Source organism: Lissotriton vulgaris, chromosome 9, assembly GCF_964263255.1.
Source record: "Lissotriton vulgaris chromosome 9, aLisVul1.2, whole genome shotgun sequence".
NCBI lineage: Eukaryota > Metazoa > Chordata > Amphibia > Caudata > Salamandridae > Lissotriton > Lissotriton vulgaris.
In genome coordinates this window covers 258,495,863-258,514,346 of record NC_141697.1, presented here as the reverse complement: position 1 = coordinate 258,514,346, position 18,484 = coordinate 258,495,863, and the positions used below count along the sequence as shown (strand labels likewise).

Below are 18,484 nucleotides of genomic sequence, written 5' to 3'. Positions count from 1 at the left end.
TCTCGTCGCACCCACGGATCTCAGCTGTGCTGCAGATGTAGGTAGAGGTCAGAGAGGTCTGTTAATCCGGGTCTCGTCGGGCTCTGAAGTCTGGATCCGGGAAGGAAGACGACAAAGGGAAGCCGCTGGACGCTGATGGTGCCTGCTTGTGCAGGGTGGACACTCCTTGCCCACAAGGGAGATTTCTTCTGTGGAGCAGAACGTCGAAGTCCAGAGTTTCTTCTTGTAAAGTTGTTCAGGATAATCTAATTTGGAATTGGACCAGCTCCTACCTTCATCCGGCTAAAGGGGGCTGTACTACGACTAGGTCCCTCCTCTGGGTGGGACCAGGAAGGGGGGTGGTTACACCGCCTATCCTTTGTCCGGTCTTGCGCCAGCTTTGGGGCTGGAGTGCCCCAGGAACTGGTTTAGACCGGAGTATGCACAGGGACACCTTGTGTGCCCCAGGCATGTCTCATTCCTTTAAGCCCTGTCCTACCTAATACACAAAATCCTGTCTGGGGTGGTGCTAGCACCTCCCAAGGCAGGAAACCCTTTGTCCAAGCCTCCCTCGCTGGAAGGACTCCCAGCAGCAGGAGGTCAGACTTGTGTCTGTGGTGGCAGCATCCATTTTGTGATGTTGAGGCTCGAGTTAACTTTAACCGGGGTTCACAGTTACATACATGTCGTGTCCCTCTAGAAGGGTGGAATGCTACCCCCGTCGCCAGAATTGGCGAGGGGGTAGTATTCCAATTCGTATGACACCTTACTCGACATGTTTTGATAGTGTTATACCAAAGTTGGCAATAACCGCGAGGATTATAATGCACTTAAGAGTATATGGTATAGCGTTATCATGTAAACAGCTAAAGGACTTGGTTCCGAAAGATGCAGACAGGCTCAGCTCATGCTGGAGCACCATGTCACATAATTCCAAGCACTCTGCCTTCAGGATTGATAAGGCCTGCCATAGGAGTGACTGATAGGAGGATATGTGTCCATTTTAGGGTTAGATATAGGGATACTATATCTAAAGCAAAGGGTGATTACACCACCTTGCCCCACCTGATTGATCAGCCAGTTGTGTCAGATTTGGTTGGCCAGCCAGGGGTGGCATAATACATGCTGCAGCCCCTGGTAGGCCCTGGGTGCACCTATGCCCTGGGTACCTAAGGTACACTGTACAGGGACTGATAAGGTGACTCAGTATCCAATTAGATATGTACCTAGAGTACATGGAATCCATTTTACAGAGAGAGCAGTGGGCCTGGGGTCCTGAATAGCAGGGCCCCAGGTCAACTAAGTCGAAAAACCAGCAAAACACCAGGCAAAAAAGTTGGGGGCAACCATAGTCCGATATCCACCTTCCTACAAAAGCTAGAACTAACTGCTGATTTTCTAGAAACCTGGCACATTGTACGCTATGTTTTACGAGTGATCTGACATTTAGGAGCGCACAGTGTAGAGGTCTATTAGTTCCATTGATGTGCTCACAGACAATTATTACTAGCAGTACACAAAAGCAACTTGTGCAAATGAGTGGCATACCTGGCAGAAAGTTTGAGGGGTGCTAGACGGCGAGCTAAAATCAAGGCAAAGACATTTGGACTTCTTTTCATTCATGTTACGAGTGTGTAGGTCAGAGATAGAATATTTGATAGAAGCCCGGTCTGCTGTATGACTAGCAGGAGGGCAGGGTCAGAGCGCGGTTCAAACGCTAACAGGCATAGATGGGCTTTTTTAATATGCTCCTTCGGCACACCAGCAGTGCAGACGAACTCTAGTTTTGTTGAAATCCACCTCCATGCAAGGGTGGGCGTGGCCAATTAGCACTTTATAGCGGGAAGCAAAACAGGTTGGGAAACTAGAAATGGTGCTCAGAAACTAGGGTCCAGCAACCCCCAATTCCCTCACAGGCTCCCCCACAAAGAAGCAATACTGGTAAATTAATTCGAATTAAAATAAGAGGGTGTTAGTAAAAATCGTAGAATTGTCAAGTGGAAGTCTCCCTTTCCAGTATGGCACCCACGGTGTAGAAACTGTGAGAAAGTGGCTGTATATATACTGGACCAGAATAAGGTATAGTGTGTATAGAGTCCACAAACCCGAGAGGTATAAGAGGGTAAAGTCAGGGCTGACCTTACTCTCAAAAGTGGTAGCTTGGTCGAGCAGTAAGGCAGTACCAGGGGACAGTGTATAGCATTTGTTGTACACACTAAGTCAGCAAAAGGGTTCACACACTTAGAAACTTTTCAATGAAAATCTGGCAATGTTATCCAATGGGAGAAAATTCAGGTTGCATGTAAAGTATAATCTCATTACTTTTGTAATTCAGTACCAGGCTCCTGGGTCCAGTACCGGGGTCTCAACTTAAAAAAGGTAAGTAATTGCGTTTCAGTATTTCGTATGATTTTTAAAGAATATTTCAAGTTTTCAAAAGTAGACAGTAGAAATTTCATAGAAAAGCAGACAATGGATTCCTATGGAGAAAATGTAGATTACTAGTAACCCGGTAAGGATTACTTTTGCGGTTCAGTACTGGGCTACAAGTACAGTACTGGCTTCTCCCCTGATAACAGGTGAGTACTGCAGAGTTCGGAATTCGGGCGATTTTATATGAATATTTTTAGTTTCCAAAACTTCACACTTAAAAGATTTTTCGAGTCAAACCAGTCAATGTTACCAAATGGCAGGTAAGTCAGTTATCGGTTTATTATAAGCGGATGACGCGGCAATTATGTCCATGACTCAAGTTGGCCTACAGAGATTGCTTACTAGCTTCTCAAACTATATGAATGCTAAAGGTCTAAAAATTAACATTTCTAAGACTTACAGTATGTGTTGTACCACTAAGAGGAACCCTGTGTGTAAAATCTTCCTATCAAACACTAAGATAGAGACAACCAACACATTTTCCTATTTGGGCATACATTTTAATAAGAAGGGGACTGGTCATCAGCTGCTTCTACTAGGAAATTGGCTTTCTCGCGTGCTATTGGAGCGCTGAGAAACTTCGCTAATAAATTGGGGGGCAGGGGGGGTCCGGGTGAACATATATAAATCAAAATGTGTGTCCACCGTAACATAGGGTGCAGGAATCTGGGGGATAGCGGACACTCACGAGATCCAACTATGTGAGAACGCTTTCCTCAGGTACCTATTAGCAGTCCCGAGGTCAACTTCCACATACGTGTGCCACAAGAAATTTGGTCTAGTTTACATCTCGGACCTCATCAAGGTTAGCCCTATTCTGTTGTGGCACAAGGTATGGACCTCTGAGGAGGCTGGACTCAATAGGGATATAATTATGGATTGCCGGAAACTACAGGGGGCTCTTAAAATAAATTGGATGACATATATAAAGAGCTTCCTGAGAGACATTGGTCACCCTGAATACTTTGATTCTCCGATCTGTCTAGCGACAATATCAAGAAAAAAGCTGAAAGAAACCGGTCTCCTTTTCTTGGAGAAAAAACGTTGGCTACTAGAGAGCAAGACCTCCGTCCTGGAGAATCAACTGATCCTACAAGGTCAGGATTTTCAGCAATATTTGATTTCTGTCCAAAGTAGCTTCTCCCGCATGTTGTTGACTCGATTGAGGAGGAAGTTTCTTTAAACTACTTACGTTTTCCGATGTTGACTCTTGGTCTAGAAACTTGATCCTGTGTCCTTGTGATTATATTTCTGAACAATCGATGTTACATTGCATTTTGTTCTGCAAATTTTATACTTTGCCCAGGAGAAAATATTTAATCCTCTTGCTGAGAAAGTGGGGTATGAGACAAGGTAGACCGGCTCTTGTGAGAAGGCAAATGCTAGAAGATGAAACGACTATGTATTTAGTGTCAATGTTTTTAAAAACCATAATTAGACATAGACTATCAATTAATTGACCCAATCGTTTATAATGCGGAAGACTGGCATTGCATTGCTTTAAATGAATGATGATCCTAGAAGATGAAATGGCTGTGGACTATCAATGACCTGATTCAATTATTTATAATATAGTAGACTAGCGCCAGATTGTTTAAATTAATTTCATTGCATTCTTATCGAATCTTTTCCCTCTTTACCGACACTCCAAATTCCACATTGCCATGTCCCAAATGAATTTTAACCTTTTGATGATAATGTATCTGTAATTTTTTTTTAAATGTAAATTTACTCGTGCTTTTGTGATCTTCTATAATTGAAATCGAATAAAGCTATTTTTGATTTGAGTTATCGGTTTCCAAGTGTGTACTTGGCTGGTGAAATCAGGGTTCTGGGCATAGACTCAGGGGTCCCACAGTGTCAGGTAAATACAGTTAGTTCACCCCCATCGGCACAGGGGTGGCCGGGTGCAGAGGTAGTTAGGCCCAATGTTATCCAAAGAGGCAAAGGGGGCCTCCGGTTGGTGGCTGCTGGTTAGCAGGCCACGTGGCTGTGGGAGCTGGGCTCCTGGTCACTTGCTCAGTGTAAAGGGGGAAGTAGGATAGGGCAAAGGTGGCACAGCCAGCGGCACTCGGGCGGCGGGGTGCAGGGTGCTTTTGAGCCGCCGGGCGCTCAATGTTATCCAACGGAAAGGTCAAAAGGGAACAAAGGCTGCATGCTCGGGGACGGAGACTCTGCAGCCGGGACCAGCACTTCAAGGTAAGTTGGGATCTTGGAGCACAGGTAGGTACCCCCAAGGGAGGCACAGGGGGCTGTAGGGCGCCGGGTGTAGGGGTGTCTTTGGGTGTCAGAAAAGCTTACACTCGGCTGGTCGCGGTTGGGGTGGCCCTTGGTTCTGAGTCTGCAGGCGCCGTCTGGTTCGTCGAGGTGAGTCTTTGGCACTGGACTTCGGGTCCCAGTCACCGGGGGGACGTCCTTGTGGTCTTGGTTCACTTGGACACTGGCCGGGGTCAGCGGGTGCAGGGTGTGCTGGTCCGGAGCTTCCTGGCTGGCACCAGGGGGGTAGTTACAGCAGAGCCTCTGCTGATGGGAGTCCCAGTCTTTAAAATTGTCAAAAGCAGGCAGGTCCTCTGGGTGTCCCAAAGTTGCTGTCCACAGGAGTCCCCGTGATTAGGCAGGAGCAGGTTCCAGGAATCGACAGGCCGGTAAGTCTGGGGCAAAGTCAGTTGTGGTCGTCCTGTTAGCAGCTGCACGGCGGGTCTTCTTCTTGATCTTCTTTCTTCTTTTTTCTATCGGGATCTGATGAAGGAAGTTTCAGGGAGCTCCTAAATACTCAATTTAGGGGCGTTACAGGTAGGGCAAGAGCATGGACCAATAGGTCCCTGTCCTGGGGTGGGTACACCCCCCTAGCCTGCTCCTCTCCTGTGAGAGGGGGGCAGGAGCCTAGCTGTGATTGGGCAGGGCTCCCCATCTTCAAGATGGCCGGAGCCCGGGGTCGTGCTTCACCTCATCTCCCCCACCTGAGGGGTGGAGTTGGTACAGGCTGGCACCCCCCCTTCCTGACGTAGTTTTTCCCGCCAGTCTTCCCGCCAGAGTGGGGGTCAGGACTGGTAGGGGCCAGTTGCTGGGTACAGCAAATGGTGTAGGGAAGCTCACAGAGGTGGAATGCCTTTGAGGTTTCCCCTGCCCATCCTGGGGGACGAGACCTAGCACCTCGCCCAGGATGTGCATTGTTGCAGGCCCAGGAGAGCGGGGGCTCTCCTACCCAGGGGTCCAGCAACATGTCTGCTGTGTGGCAGCCTCTGCAGTCACTCAGCCCAGATGTGGATTGTAGGTTAGGTTTTCAGGGGGGATCTCTAAGATGCCCTCTGGTGCATTTTACATTAAATCCCACACTGGCATCAGTGCGGGTTTAACGTGCTGAGAAGTTTGGTACCAAACTTTTCAGTCTTCAGTGTAGCCATTATGGTGCTGTGGAGTTCGTGATTACGACCTCCCAGCACCATATACTCTTAATGGCATCACTGCACTTACAGTGCTCAGGAATGGCCCTGGGTGCTTTAGGGGCACAGGGCTCATGCACCGGTGCCCACACCTCTGGCATAGGGTACAAAGCTAGAGGTGTGACTGAAGTATGCCAGGGCAGTGGGTTCTGTGGGCATGACACACAGGGATGTGTGCCATGTCGACTCTTTGTTTGGGTCTGTACTTAGACACTCAGCCTGCAAAGGCAGTGTGTGGGTGTCGGGGTACAGGGCCCCTGAGGGTGGCACAATAAGTGCTGCAGCCCCCAGTAGTCTTCCCTGGTGACCATGCCCTGGGTACCTAGGGTAATATTTACTAGGGGCTGACAGGTGGCCAGAGATGCCAATTGGGTTTTAGTTTCAACATCGTTTTAGGGAAGGAACACAGGCCACACTAAGTCAAAGCATATCAGCAATCAGAAAAAAATGGAGACATACCCATGCAAGAAAGATGGCACTTTCTCACACAACACCCCCCCCCCCCCCACATGAAAGGTGATGAGACTAACCTTGCTCTAGGGCGTCTTTATTGTCTAAGTGGAAGAACCTGTAGAGTCCATCTGCATTAGCATGGGCAGTCCCTGGTCAGTGTTCCACTTCAAAGTCCATTCCCTGTAGGGAGATGGACCATCTCAATAGTTGTGGATTTTCCCCTTTCATCTGCATTAGCCATCTGAGAGGTCTGTGGTCACTTTGAACCAGGAAGTGAGTTCCAAACAAGTAGGGCCTCAACTTCTTTAGGGATCAAACCACAGCAAAGGCCTCCCTCTCAATGGCACTCAAACACTGCTCTCTGGGGAGTAGCCTCCTGCGTATAAAAGCAACAGGCTGGTCTTGGCCTTCCTCATTGATCTGGGAGAGGACTGCTCCTATCCCCAGCTCTGAGGCATCAGTCTGCAGTATGAACTGCTTGGAGTAGTATGGTGCTTTTAGAATGGGTGTTGAGCACATTGCAACTTTCAGGGTGTCAAAAGCCTTTTGGTAGCTAACAGTCCAGTTTACTTTCTTGGGCATTTTATTGGATCTGAGTTCTGTGAGGGGAGTCACAATTGACCCATATCCCTTCACAAACTTCCTGTAATACCCAGCCAAGCCAAAGAATGCCCTGACTTGGGTATGGGTGATTGGAGCTGCCAAGTCCAGGATGCTCTGGATCTTGGGTTGTAAGGGTTGGACCTGGCCTCCACCAACCAGGCAGCCCAAGTACACAACAGTGCCCTGCCCTATGTGACATTTGGATGCCTTGATAATCAGTCCTGCAGATTGCAGGGCTTGTAGCACCTTCCCCAGGTGGATCAGGTGATCCTGAAAGGTGGAGCTAAAGATAGCAATATCATCAAGATAAGCTGCACTAAAGGTCTCCAGTCCAGTCAGGACTTGGTTCACCAACCGCTGGAAGGTGGCAGGGGCATTCTTTAACCCAAAAGACATTACAGGGGTGGAGAATGCTGTTTTCTGTTTGGCTCCTGGGGTCATGCCAATCTGCCAGTACCCTGCAGTCAAGTCAAATGTACTGAGTAATTTGGCTTCCCCTAGTTTGACTATCAACTCATCTGCTCTTGGAATGGGGTGGGCGTCTGTCTTGGTGACAGAGTTGAGTCCTCTATAGTCCACACAGAACCTCATCTCTCTATTTTCACCCTGTTGATGAGGTTTGGGGAACAGAACCACTGGGATAGCCCAAGGATTCTCAGAGGGCTCAATCACCCCTAGTTCCAGCTTCTTGCTGACTTCAGCTTTGATGCTTTCTTTGACCTGGTCTGATTGTCGATAGATTTTGTTTTTGACAGGGTTACTGTCACCAGTGTCCACATCATGGGTACACCAGCTGGTCAGACCAGGGGTCAAGGGAAAAAAATGCTAGCAACCTGCTGTAAGACTTGCTTGCAGTCAGTAAATTATCTTTATTCGATTATTAAAAATCATAAAAGAACAAGCATTATTACATAGCAACATTTCATCAGAACACAAGTTAATACATAATTTTAACAGACAATCAATGTTTAAAAAACTCTAAAATTGCAATGTACACAATAAGTCATACGAAAATGTTAAGAATATTAAGAAGAGACTTTTAAAAGAAAGGGCGTTTAAGATCAGTGAAATAAAAAAGGGGAATCAATATTCAGGAGTAAGGTGCCTAATTCTTGTGCGGTGCTTATTTATACGTGCTCCTGCAACTAAAAAACTAGCAACATGAAAGGCTACTCTTACATTGGGAAGGAGTTGCAGGAACATCAGGGCTGGTTTTACCTGAATAAAACCTAGATTGCGCAAAATTGGAAGCAAATATCTTTTTCTAATCTCAGTATAATGGCCGCAGAACATGGTAAAGTGATTCGTGTCCTGGGTGGAAAAGTGATCACAATCACATGGTTCAGCATTATCGGGTCTATTCCATATTTTAAAATTGCCCAGAATGAAGTGGATCAAGTCAAAACGGAATCTCGTTAGAAGGAAACTATGGTATCGTTTAGTTACCAGGAAAAGGTATGGTTCCATTCCAGGGACAGATGTCAACAAACAGTGTTTCCTAACCATGGTTTTTTTTTTAGCTCCATGGCTTCTCTCTCCATAACATATGAATTTGTCAGGGTATTTTTTACTATTTTAAGATCTTCCTGCCTTATCAAATCTGGAGATGAGAAAAGCTCTGGTCGGCCGGCTAAAATTAGCTGCATTTGTACATATTTTACCCACGGGATGTTTTGGGCTCTACCCAGGGCTAAACAATCTTTTAAGATAATATGATTTAATGTAAGCTCCTGGTTAAGCCAAGTTTTCATCCATCCAATAACTGGGGCTAGTTTTAAAATGTCCGTTATATAGCCCAATCCTAGCTCTGTGTGTAATGCATAGGTGGAAGTCGATTGGGGGACAGAAAGCAGGGTTCTCAGAAATTTGTTTTCTACTTTCTGGATTTTGTCATGATTAGTGTACCCCCAAATAACAGAGCCGTACTGGGCAATAGACAAACATTTTGCTTTATAGACCTTAATAATGCTTTCCATGGGACGGGCTCCTAGTTTTTTAGCAAAACCAAGCAACCCTGCTGCCGCTCTAGCAACAGCGTTGCTTTTAACGGAATGCTGGGGGCCCCAAGTGCCCTTTTCATCGAAGGTCACCCCTAAATATGGAAAAGATGACTCTCCTGACCTCTTTCCCAGCACAAAAAAATGTTTTCGACTTTCTTTTCCTGCCTGCAGTTCCTGCAATCATTACGTGAGATTTCTCTGTATTGGTTTTCATGTCCAACGAGGTCATGAAATCCCCAAAAGATGAAAGGAGTTTATTTAGTGCCACTCCGGAGCGTGCCAAAAGAACTGCGTCGTCTGCGTACAGGAGGACAGGTATCTTTGTCTCACCTGCAAGCGGAATATCGGTGTGGGATGCTGCCAAGACTACCTCAAGATCGTTTATGTAGAGAGTAAAGAGGAGGGGGGCAAGGATACACCCTTGCCTCTCTGACTTAAAGTGGCAAGTGCATCTCCCTTCCCTAGTCACTCTGACCGAGGTCATGAGGTCTCTATGTAGCTCAGCCAGGTATCCAACCAGAGGGGGGGTCAATGCCCATGGTCGAAAGGACCCTCCACAGCTTAGCCCTGTTGACCAGGTCAAAGGCTGAGGAGGTCCATAAAGGCCATGTACAGAGAGCCCCCCTTGGCGATTACGTATTTATTTATGATCAGTTCTAGGTTTAGGCACTGGTCTAAGGTTCCTCTTTTGGCTCTAAAACCGTATTGTGCGTTTGATAGGACACCCTTCCCTTCTAAAAGCTGAGTCAGTCTACCTAAAAGGACTCTTCCCAAGATTTTAACACTGGAATCAATGAGAGAGATTGGCCTATAACAGGCCAGATCTGTCCTCTGTCCTTTTTTAAAGATCGGTACTATCGTGGACTTGGCCCAACTAGTAGGAAAAATGAGATCCCTTGTAGCATTAAAAATGTTTGTGAGAATCTTGGTACTTAGTTCAGGGGCACTCTTGAAGAAATCTGCGGGGACCCCATCGGGCCCGGTGCCTTTTTATAGAGTGTGTCATTAATTGCTTTTTTCACCTCCTCTAAACTAAAAGGAGAGATGGTAGTTACTGCTTGTGTCAATGGCATCTCAGTCTGGAGTGGTATCAGTACAGCTATAGATGTTACTGAAATGTGTCACCCACTGTTCGTCTGGTATAATGCAATCTGCTCTCTGATTCTCTAGTCCCGCGAAGTATGGGTGGTTTATTATTGCCCAGAATTTGGCGCTATCTCTCTGTATATCAGGCAATAATAAATCATTCCAGGCCTCCTTTTTAATCTCGGATTTCCTCACCCTGATAGCATAACTGTATTGTTTCCTCAGTGATGCTATCTGCTCTTTATCTCTATGTTTGTTTTTTAGAGCCTTTAGGAGGATTGAGTGAGCCTTGGAGCAATTTGAGTCAAATAATTTGGGACCCCTGAGCCTATTAGGCTTTGTCTTTACCGTCAGGTCTAAATTGACCTGACGGCAGATAACATTGAAAGCCTCTATCATGGTGGAACCAGAATTCTTATTATCCAAACAAATGGCAACCTCCCCCCCAACTTTTGCCAGAGTTTCCCGTAAAAAGGTGATTGGGGTTACTTGATCCCATTTCAGTCTACGATTCTGATCTCTGGGGACTAATTCTGTCACACATAAAGCATCAATCTCCCTTTTCCCCCAAGACTCCCTGTGATATGGTCTCTAGAATCACAGGGTTATGATCGCTAAAAACTGTAGTTTCTACCTTATAGTTAATAGCTTCAGGCAGAATACTAGAAGATAAAAAAATATAATCTATAATTGTGCCTGTGTCATTGCCCACATATGTTGGTAACCTCGGGCCTGTGGGGCAACTACATGATTCGTAAAGATTAAAAGTAGCTAAGAGCAATTCCAAAGCCTCTCCGCGTGATGTGTGTTCGAAATGCGGTGGGGAGGACTAGGGGGAAGATTCCTCGTATTCCACTTGGCAATCCGCATGGCATGGGTGGATGTTAAAGTCACCCATAAGGATCACCTCATACCCATGGGCACTATTCTCACTGTGGGTAGACAGGAATTCCTCTAGAGTTACCAAATGCTCGTTTGGGGTTTGACTGACGGGGGAATTATAAAAATTAACTAATAATATGGGGTAAGAGTTTGGTGTAGTTAGTTCAACCGCTAAACAGTTTTTTAAGTTAGATTTAATATGTCTTGGCTTTCCTTGAATATCTAGTGAGATGTATATAGCCAAGCCCCCCTTTGCCCTTCCTGCTTTACTAGGATCTGCAGGTACAGTAAAGTGGGAAAAGCCGTCCAGAGCCAGTCTGTCTGACGTTTCCCAGGTTTCTTGAAAGGCAAGGACATCGTAGGATCTAATTATGTCCAGCCAATTTTTATCGTTATATTTGGCTCTGAGACCAGCGATATTCCAGCTCATAATTCTGCAGACCCTAATACCTGCAACGTTCCGCACTGGTGAACTGAGAGCAGGCTGAAGACCCTCACCATTACTGTCTTGTCTAAGGGAGAGTCAATCGTTTTGGTCCATGAAAGATAACGGGGCATAGCGATTGAATAGTTTAAGGGGTTGTGCAACAGGATTATGCTGTGCTAAATGAAAATGGTGGGCTGCTACATTATACCTTGGGTCCTGGCCCCATCTGACATTCGAATCCCAATTGCTGTCCCACTCTGGCGCAGGGGTCCTTGGATAGGTAACATTCTGCTGTTCACCATAGAAAAACTTTAAGGTTAAGGGAACAACAGTACCCCGTCTGCGTTGGGGAGGGAATAAGTTAGCAAGAATGTTGGGAAGGACGTCTTGACTTGAAAAACTCACTGCCACACAGTCCCCTTTAAACTTTTTCGGGCGATTTCCCAACCAGGGGACCCTAGTTGCTGACTTGATTACACTTGCCAGATAGTGCTTTCCCCCTGGTGCTAGCCGCATGTTACTGGTTAACCAGTGTAAGGCCTTGCTTGTGAGAGAAGTGGGGCTTTCCGCTGTTCCCCCTTCCAGAGGAGGGACATTTGCTAGAACTGAAACCACAGGTGTGGCTTCAACTATGAATTGTAGGGGGTCCGTTGAGTGAACTTGTACTGGGGGGATATTGACCGAAGGGATTCTGTCTGTTGGAATGTTAACTGATAAAGGACCCTCACTGTTAACAGTCAATGTTGGTGGATAAGGTGGTGAATTCTCCTCAGGCAACTGGTTTCCTACGCCTTCACCTACAACCTCTCTAACAACATTTCCCCCTGTATTATTACTCAAATTTGTAACTAGCGTAGTTATATTTTCTACCCCACCTGCAACCATAGTATGGAGTCCACCCAACTTCTTGACCTCCGCTTGCAGTTTGCCAATTTTTGATATTAGAGGTTTAATAATAGCTTTGATTTTTAACTCAAGAAAATCAGCAATTTTTTCAAAAAAAGCATCCTCAAATGTGTGATTTGATTTATCCTCAACACTATTCACTTGCTTAGACTTTGGGGTAATAGCCCTCTTCCATCTTGTCCCTGATCATAGCCCGCCCCGCTTTGGTGGATTTTTGGTGCATAGTCGTCTTGACCTGGCGGCATGCCCTATAGGCGACTGCTCGTCAGATGAGAAGCAAGTCTGTTTCTCCTGTTCAGCGTCAATGTCAATGTCGCCCTCAGCCTCTACATTGGGTACCTCAGAGGTCGGGGCTACGTTAACAGATGTGCCAGTTGTTCCTTGAGAAATAGGGCCGCTAGTTAGGACCACGCGATCTTCCTGCAGTATGGTGTCATCAATCAAAGTAGATGCGGAAGGGGACAGACATCGTAAATCTGGGGATTGGCTCAACCCCAGAGAATCTCTCCTCTGCATGTTTATTTTTTTAACAGTCTGGACAAGGTAATTGTCAATAGTGTTTAGCGGGACTTCCTCAGGTTTTTTAGGCATGTTTACAAAATACACACAAACTCACTATTATACAAACAAAATGTCAGGTAGCAAATTCTTGAAGCAGTAAGTCTTACTTGAAGAATGGGTCACGCAAGTATTTCCTGCAGCGTTTCTGGCCCTGTCCCTGCCTACTCCTGCCGATGAGGGCCGAAGAGGGCCCGCCCTTTGCCCGGGCTTCGCCCGGCGCCGTCCGCGACGCGGAGGAGTTGCCCTGGTTCAATAGCGCCTTCGGGCGCGCTACGGCAGGAAGTGACCGGAAGTAGTCGCTCAGCCCTCTGCGAGCTGTAGTCTCCAGCCGCCGCGATGGACTCAGGCGGCGAGACCACAGCGTCAGGGCCCCAGGAGCGAAGTGGCGTGCTGCAGGTAAGTCTCCCTTGGCTGGTGTGCTGGTGTGCTGCCAAGAACGGTCCCCGCTCCACCGAGGAGCTGCCCTGGTTTAATAGCGCCTCCGGGCGCGCTACGGCAGGAAGTGGTCGGAAGTAGTCGGAAGTAGTCGCTCAGCCCTCTGGGAGCTGTAGTCTCCAGCCGCCGCAATAGACTCAGGCGGCGAGACCACAGCGTCAGGGCCCCAGGAGCGAAGTGGCGTGCTGCAGGTAAGTCTCCCTTGGCTGGTGTGCTGGTGTGCTGCCAAGAACGGTCCCCGCTCCACTGAGGAGCTGCCCTGGTTAAATAGCGCCTCCTGGCGCGCTACGGCAGGAAGTGGCCGGAAGTAGTCGCTCAGCCCTCTGGGAGCTGTAGTCTCCAGCCGCCGCGATGGACTCGGGCAGTGAGACCACAGCGTCAGGGCCCCAGGAGCGAAGTGGCGTACTGCAGGTAAGTCTCCCTTGGCTGGTGTGCTGCCAAGAACGGTCAGTCTGCTCCATCTACTGACCCATCCTTTGGGCTGGAAGAGAGGAGATCAGGGAGAGGTTCACTCTCTGCTTCCTGTTCCTCATCAGTCACCATCAGCATGTGAGGTCAGCCCTGCCATTGTAGAGCTCAAGGCAGTTCACATGGAAAACCCTTTTGGGGGTCCTGCTGGTGCCTAGGTCCACTAAGTAAGTGACCTCACTTTTTTTCTCCAGGATAGGGTAAGGGCCACTCCATCTGTCTTGGAGAGCCCTTGGTGCCACTGGCTCCAAAACCCACACCTGTTGCCCAGGTTGAAATTCAACCATGGAAGCTTTTTGGTCATACCAGTGCTTCTGCAGCTTCTGGTTGGCCTCAAGATTCTTGGATGCCTTGTCCATATACTCAGCCATTCTGGACCTTAGGACAAGCACATAGTCCACAATGGCTTGTTTGGGTTCTTGGAGAGGCCTCTCCCAACCCTCTTTCACAGGACAAAGAGGTCTCCTTACAGGGTGGCCAAACAGAAGCTCAAAGAGGGAAAACCTGACTCCCTTCTGAGGCACTTCCCTATAAGCGAAAAGCAGGCATGGCAACAGGACAGCCCATCTCCTTTTGAGTTTTTCAGGGAGTCCCATGATCATACCCTTCAATGTCTTGTTGAACCTCTCAACAAGACCATTGGTTTGTGGGTGGTATGGGGTAGTACATTTGCACTGCACCCCACACTCCTTCCACCTGTGTTTCAGGTAAGAAGACATGAAGTTGGAACCTCTGTCTGAAACCACCTCCTTAGGGAACCCTACCCTGGTGAAAACACCCAGGAGGTCTTGGGCAACTGCGGGAGCTGTAGTAGTAACCCTAAAGGGAATTGCTTCAGGGTACCTAGTAGCATGATCCACTACTACTAGAATGAATTTGTTCCCGGAGGCTGTGGGAGGTTCAAGTGGACCCACAATGTCCACACCTACCCTTTCAAAGGGTACCCGTGGTATCAGGGGGGCCTTTGGTTTGCCACCCGTCTTGCCACTGGCCTGACAGGTAACACAGGAGCTCACAAACTCATTCACTTTTTGGTTCATCTGGGTCCAGTAGAAGTGGCTAACTAATCTTTCTCAAGTTTTGGTCGGCCCTAGATGCCCAGCTAGGGGGATGTCATGAGCTAAAGTTAGGAGGAACTCCCTGTACTTCTGTGGCACTACCACCTTCCTAGTAGCTCCAGGATTGGGGTTTCTTGCCTCATCATACAGTAATCCCTCTTCCCAATAAGCTCTGTGGGTACCACTGACATCTCCCTGGGCTTCTGAAACAGCTTGCTGCCTCAGGCTTTCAAGAGTGGGGCACTCTCGCTGACCCTGGCACAGCTCTTCCCTAGCGGGTCCAACCTGGTAAGGCTCAAGCTCCATGGGCTCAGTTCCCTCTAGGGTTTCCAAGTCCTCTCTCCGAGGAGAGGGGTCCTGAGAGGCTTGTTGTGCAGAAGCTGGTCCCCCAGTATTCTTGCTTTTTCTCTTGGTTGGTTGGGCCATACTTTCAGGCTCCACACCCACTTGTTCACCGTTCTTTTTGCTCTGGTTTGCACACACACCAGTCTAGGAATACCCAGAATAATGTAATGGCTTGAACATGCATGCAGGTAGGTTGTTGGAACAATTGCATCCTACTGGTTTCTATATATGTATGCTGGTTGTGATACGCATATAACCAGAGAATATACACTATGTTTTCTCGAAATGCTAATAAAATAAAAAATTATTACAAAATAAAAGCCATTGTTATTTGTAATATCAATACATCTAAGTCACGTAAATACAACATATTGCATTACAAATGCTATAGGTGTCACATTTGCGAAAATTAATACTATTGGCATTGTAAATGACAAAGCTATTAACTTCGCTATTTTCAAAACCAACACATAAATAAAAAATGCGTCATTTACAATACCAATAGCTCAAACTTTCCTAATGCGAGACCTATTGCATTGCAAATGCTGGTTTTCTCTTGCATTACGTTCGCTCTGTTTTCTACATCATAGTCTAAAGTTGAAAAATAAGTCCAGGACCTCAAAACTTAGTGCTGGTGCACACCACCTACAACTACTAGCATTAATGAAGCATTTGTTAGGCAGACTTCATCTCAATGTACACTTGGAAAAATACATATAGGCAATTTTACTCAAGTCTTACCTCAAAGCCTTTTGTTTTTGCGGCACTCCAAAACTGCTCAAAATGTTTCACTCTGTCATTTATTCCATCCAGGATAATAAAAGGGAAAAACCCATCATCTAACGTTTTTTTGAAGGTCTTCAGCATGCTGTTACGATAGGTCTCCTCCATCTCCGGCTCATACTCGTATTCCATCACCTGTCAAATTATGAAAAGGTGAGCACTGATTACACTCACTACTGCAAATCTACAACTATGTGGCTGTCAATTGCATACAATAGTGAGCCTCAGAGACTTAAAAAAAAATAAGTAACATACTGATAGTATTCTCATTTATGTTAATAGTTTCTAGTAATAGTTCCATGCAAAATACTCTCCGTAGCAGGAATAACTTGACACCATAATGAAGATAAGGAAAATAAATGTGGTCAGGATTGCTCCAACAGAGAATATATAAACTACTCCGTGGCAAGACTACATTACGCATAACAGTAAAAGCGAGTCACAATGCCCAACTTTGTAACGGTCATCTTTCATTCTATTGTTTGTTATATATGAGAATAAGATTTTGAAGGTGTAATTTATTATACACTACAATTCTCTTTGGGAGACCAGTGAGGGAGCAGGGAAAGGTGTGATGTGAATCTAGAAAAGTGTGACACTGCCAAGCTGTTGTTCCAGTAAGTGTAGTTTTAAATTAGGCAGTGTAAACCTTTTCTATATTTATACACTCCGCACACATTACATAGTATTACTTTACCTAGTGTGGACAACAATAGGTTTGAGCTGACAACTGCGCACTCCTGAGGCGAAAGCCGGGAGTCTTTAAAATCTGCTAATTATTTTTCACTTGTGTCACTAGTATAACTTGTACTTTTAAAAACAACTTTCATCACGCGCTAGCAAAGCGCCAGGGCACTCACCTGCATCATACCATAGCGAGCAGCGGATTTAGCGCTGTCTCGTAGGTAAACAAAAGCTGAGCAAAAACGCCAATCTCGGCGAGGACGGAGGCCACGCCCCCCGGAAGGCCACGCCCCCCCTGTCGCGTACTTAAGCGCTGAAACACGAGCGCCTAAGCCTGACAATTGCGCACTCCTGAGGCGGAAGCCGGGAGTCTTTTTAAAATCTGCTAATTATTTTTCACTTGTGTCACTTGTATAACTTGTACTTTTAAAAACAACTTTCATCACACGCTAGCAAAGCGCCAGGGCACTCACCTGCATCATACCATAGCGATCAGCGGATTTAGCGCTGTCTCGTAGGTAAACAAAAGCTGAGCAAAAACGCCAATCTCGGCGAGGACGGAGGCCAGGCCCCCCGGAAGGCCACGCCCCCTCCTACCCCCTACAACATGTGCTGTCACCGGAAGCGCAGCGGACGAGCGCAGCGGGAGCGCCGTTTGCGCGCCAGTCATCGCCACGACATCGCCAGTCGCCAGTCCCCCTGGTCCAACCAGGCCCCACATGCTCATACGGTATGACAGTGAGGAACTCCTTGCCATGAATCTTAGCCAAAGATGTCCCGATGCTACTGGCACCCTGGGCCACTCGCAACTCCATTGCAACCGCTGCCATTTCTCCGCCAATATTCCTTCTCGCGTCTGGGAACACCGTGGCAGAACAACAACCCCGTCTCTGACGATACTCCAGCTTAATGTCAGATCCCTCTCTAAACACCATCTAGAGGTAAACTCGCTCTTACTGGATGAAAATCCTGACATCCTCTTTCTCTGCGAAACATGGCTACGAGACGGCGTATCCACCATCCCTAACCTGACGCTCCCAGATGAGTTTCACCTGGCCACCATAAACCGCGAAACTCGAGGCGGCGGCATAGCAGTAATTTATAAAAAGCACCTCATCTGCTCTTTTACTAAAGAAACTCTCCCTGACTGCGAATGTGCCCAATTTAAAATTAGCATTAGCCCTCAGTTCACGATGTCGGGTCTATACATCTACCGCCCACCAGGCCCTGCCTCCAGGTTCACTGACGCCCTTCTCGAGACGTCTACGGCACTCATTACCAAATCCGCCAACTTCACGATTCTGGGCGACCTTAACCTGCACCTTGATCTATCCAACGACCACACAATTGCGAACCTCCTCACAGACCTCTCGGCTTTGCAGCTTAACTCCATCATCCATGGTCCTACCCACATAGCCGGCCATACCCTAGATCCGGTTTTCACCAATATCCAAGAGGCTGTCACTGAGATCCCCACCCCGATGGGATGGTCGGACCACTACCTCATCAAACTAACGGTCCCAGCCCCAGGACAACAGTACACTACTGAATCCAACCGCCGCTTAAAAAGACCTTGGCACAAACTCTCCATCCCCACTCTTCACGAAACATTAGGAGGATTCCACTGCGAAGCCAATCAGGATATAGATACGACCTATACCTCTTTCACCACCTGGATCACAGACGGGCTTGACACTCTCATCCCAGCTAAACTAACTAAAGGACGCCTCACACCCTCTAATCCCTGGTACGATGAAACACTTAAAGCCATGCGTAAGGACTGTAAGAGAGCCGAGCGCCAATGGAGGAAAAACTTTGACGGTCAGGATAGGGCTAACTACCTTTCTAAGCTCAAAACCTATCACAAAGCCATCAGCACTACCCGTGCAGCTTTCTATGCTGAGAAAATCAGTTCCAACCCGAATCCATCTAAAGTGA

The 18,484-nt window shown here is 47.1% G+C and overlaps 1 protein-coding gene across 3 annotated transcripts in view; it reads right to left on the bottom strand.

Moving 5' to 3' along the window:
• YLPM1 (YLP motif containing 1) overlaps positions 1–18,484 on the bottom strand; it is a 923,718-nt gene that overhangs the window by 353,334 nt on the left and 551,900 nt on the right. For all 3 annotated transcript variants that reach the window (XR_015299909.1, XM_086937497.1, XM_086937498.1), the window contains exon 13: positions 15,821–15,997. Coding sequence is in view for 2 of the 3 variants with exons in the window: in XM_086937497.1 (XP_086793623.1) it covers positions 15,821–15,997 (177 nt within the window). In the remaining variant the exon portion in view is untranslated. The remainder of the gene's footprint in view (positions 1–15,820; positions 15,998–18,484) is intronic.